This window comes from Gossypium hirsutum, chromosome A01, assembly GCF_007990345.1.
Source record: "Gossypium hirsutum isolate 1008001.06 chromosome A01, Gossypium_hirsutum_v2.1, whole genome shotgun sequence".
Classification (NCBI taxonomy): domain Eukaryota; kingdom Viridiplantae; phylum Streptophyta; class Magnoliopsida; order Malvales; family Malvaceae; genus Gossypium; species Gossypium hirsutum.
Window position 1 is genome coordinate 5951999 of NC_053424.1, and position 2376 is coordinate 5954374.

The 2376-nt window shown below is 30.8% G+C and overlaps 1 protein-coding gene across 1 annotated transcript; it reads right to left on the reverse strand.

Moving 5' to 3' along the window:
• Positions 1-304: 304 nt before the first annotated feature.
• Positions 305-1994, reverse strand: LOC121204637 (uncharacterized). Its single transcript, XM_041074869.1, has 2 exons — positions 1583-1994; positions 305-531 (listed from the first exon to the last, which is right to left on the reverse strand). The coding sequence occupies exons 1-2, from the start codon at positions 1889-1891 to the stop codon at positions 511-513; spliced, it is 330 nt and encodes a 109-aa protein (XP_040930803.1). The 5' UTR covers positions 1892-1994; the 3' UTR covers positions 305-510.
• Between the last annotated feature and the right edge of the window lie 382 nt (positions 1995-2376).

The window sequence follows — 2376 nt, forward strand, 5'->3', positions numbered from 1 at the left end:
AATATTCCCTAAATAATCAAAAAAAGAAAAGAAAAGGAGGGAATCAAATTCAAGTTTATTACAGACCAAAAAAGAAAAGAGAAGACAGAAAAGAATGTTTTGTTTGCAGTAAATTTTCTCATTAAATTTCAAAAGCAAAAGAATATCAGAAAAAAACTTCTTTTGCTTACAATATCTGCAGATTGCAGAATATATATTGTCTACCACTGATGAGTCGTTGTTACCATTTCAAAATTCTTCTCTACAATTAAGAAAACATTCTTTTAGAATCTCAAGAAAGAAACATGGGAATTGCTGAAAATGATAAATCAAAATAAAGTTATATAAATTAACAGAGTATATTATAGTAGACAGAGGGATGGCACACAAAAGATAATTATGAAACGTAGTTTTACATGCAAGCAGTCACGTGCTTATGCCCTTTTTTGACTGAGACAGTAATGGGATCTTTGTGATGTTTTAGGGTTTATAATGGTAGAGAATTAGGCAAATTACAAGGTTTTGCTTTCTTCAAGAGCAACACCAAAGGGCCTGCAAATTTTAACAACCAATAACCCCATCTCAATATCAGTTCATGGGTTCATATTAGTTTGCACATTCAATAAAATCATAAATATATATTTAACCTCATGATCTATGATGATAAACATTGAAACTAGATGGACATCATCAAAGCCATACATATGTTATTATTGAGCAAATGCAAAATTTAATAGATATGATCCAAGTGTGTATATATATATATAAGTAAAAAAAATCATAATTACTCTTTCGGATTTAGAAAATAACTTCAAATTAATTTGTTTTCTTGTTTCGAGCTTGAGTTATTGAGTAAGCTGAATTCAAAAACATTTTAACATTTGACTACAAATAACTTGTAAGACTAACCAAGTTCAACTTGAATTAGAGCTCGAGTATAAATAATTTAATTTGAAATCAAATATGTCAAATTAATTTTTTATTTGATAAATGAATTTAATCCAACTTAATTTAATTTTATGAAAATCAAGCATTAAAAGTGTAACTTAATCCAAGATTTGATCCTTACACTTTGAATCAACTTGAGCTTCTTATGGCTTGAGCTTAATTCAACTTAAATCTACTACACCCATACTCGGAATTCAAATATATGTATTTGCATGAATTGGTAGCAAAATCTTTTTAACTTGTAAAAGAATATTACTTTCTTGATTTGAGCTTGAGTTATCAAGTAAGTCAAATTCAAGTAACTTGTGAATCTAATCAAACTCAACTTAAACTTGAACTTAAGCATAAATAATCTAGTTTGAAATCAAGTATGTCAAACTAACCCTGAGCAATTTGATTTTTAAAAATGAAACATGATCAAGTTTAACCCAAGGTTTGATCCTTAAACTCTAAATCAACTAGAGCTTCTTATAGCTCAAGATCGATTCAAATCTATTACCCCCATACTTAGAAACTCACATATATCTATTTGCATGAATGGGTAACAAAATCTATCTAACATTAATAGTAAACATGCAATCTCTAAATAATACGAAGAGGGGAAAAAAATATTTTAGATATGTAGTGAGCTAGCAAAGAGGAGCAATGTGCTTACACTGAAGCAAGCGATGCTGCGAAATCTCCATTTGCAAGCTTTCTTTGCGTGTTTGAGTTGGGAGAAGATGAGTTCATCTTGAGAGCAAATAACTATATTACCAGGGGATGTCAAGTACACACTTCTTCTTACCGGAGAAGACCACAAACAGCTCTGCTCGTAATCGAAATCGTATTGTGATGCATCGAAGAATTTGCCAAGGAGTCGTTCAGATACCGATTTTGAAACCATTTGAATGCTGGGGCTGGCTAAAGCTGAACTTCCTGGTGAGGAAGGTGGTGACGAAGAACAAGGAGAAGAATCAGACATTGCTATGCAAGAAATGTGTTGACAGGAAGAGAAAGGAATGATGAAAGGAGTTAACTTTTTTTAATATATATATATAAGTCATATATTTTGGATTTAGCTTTCTAAGTTACACTCTCATTTGTACTTTTATATATATTGGGGTGTAGTTAGAGGGGAAAGCATCAATCTTAGTCCCTTAATTAAGGGGTATAATATTTCTTTTAGTCCTTTTAACCACGAGTTATTTAATTTAGGCTCTTTTTGAACAAAATTTTATACTTTTAAGATTTGATTTTAACCCTCATTATTTGTGATGATGAGAAGGTGGATTGGTTAAAGTTGATTTTTACAGCTGAAAAATAAAAGGGTTGATTCAATGGAACCTCGTTGTTTTATAGATTGCATGGCAATGGGTTACCATCTTCCTTGAGACCCCCCATAGGTCACAGTTTTTAATGATACTATACATTAAAATTATGTCCAATAGTACATACATTGTATTATTC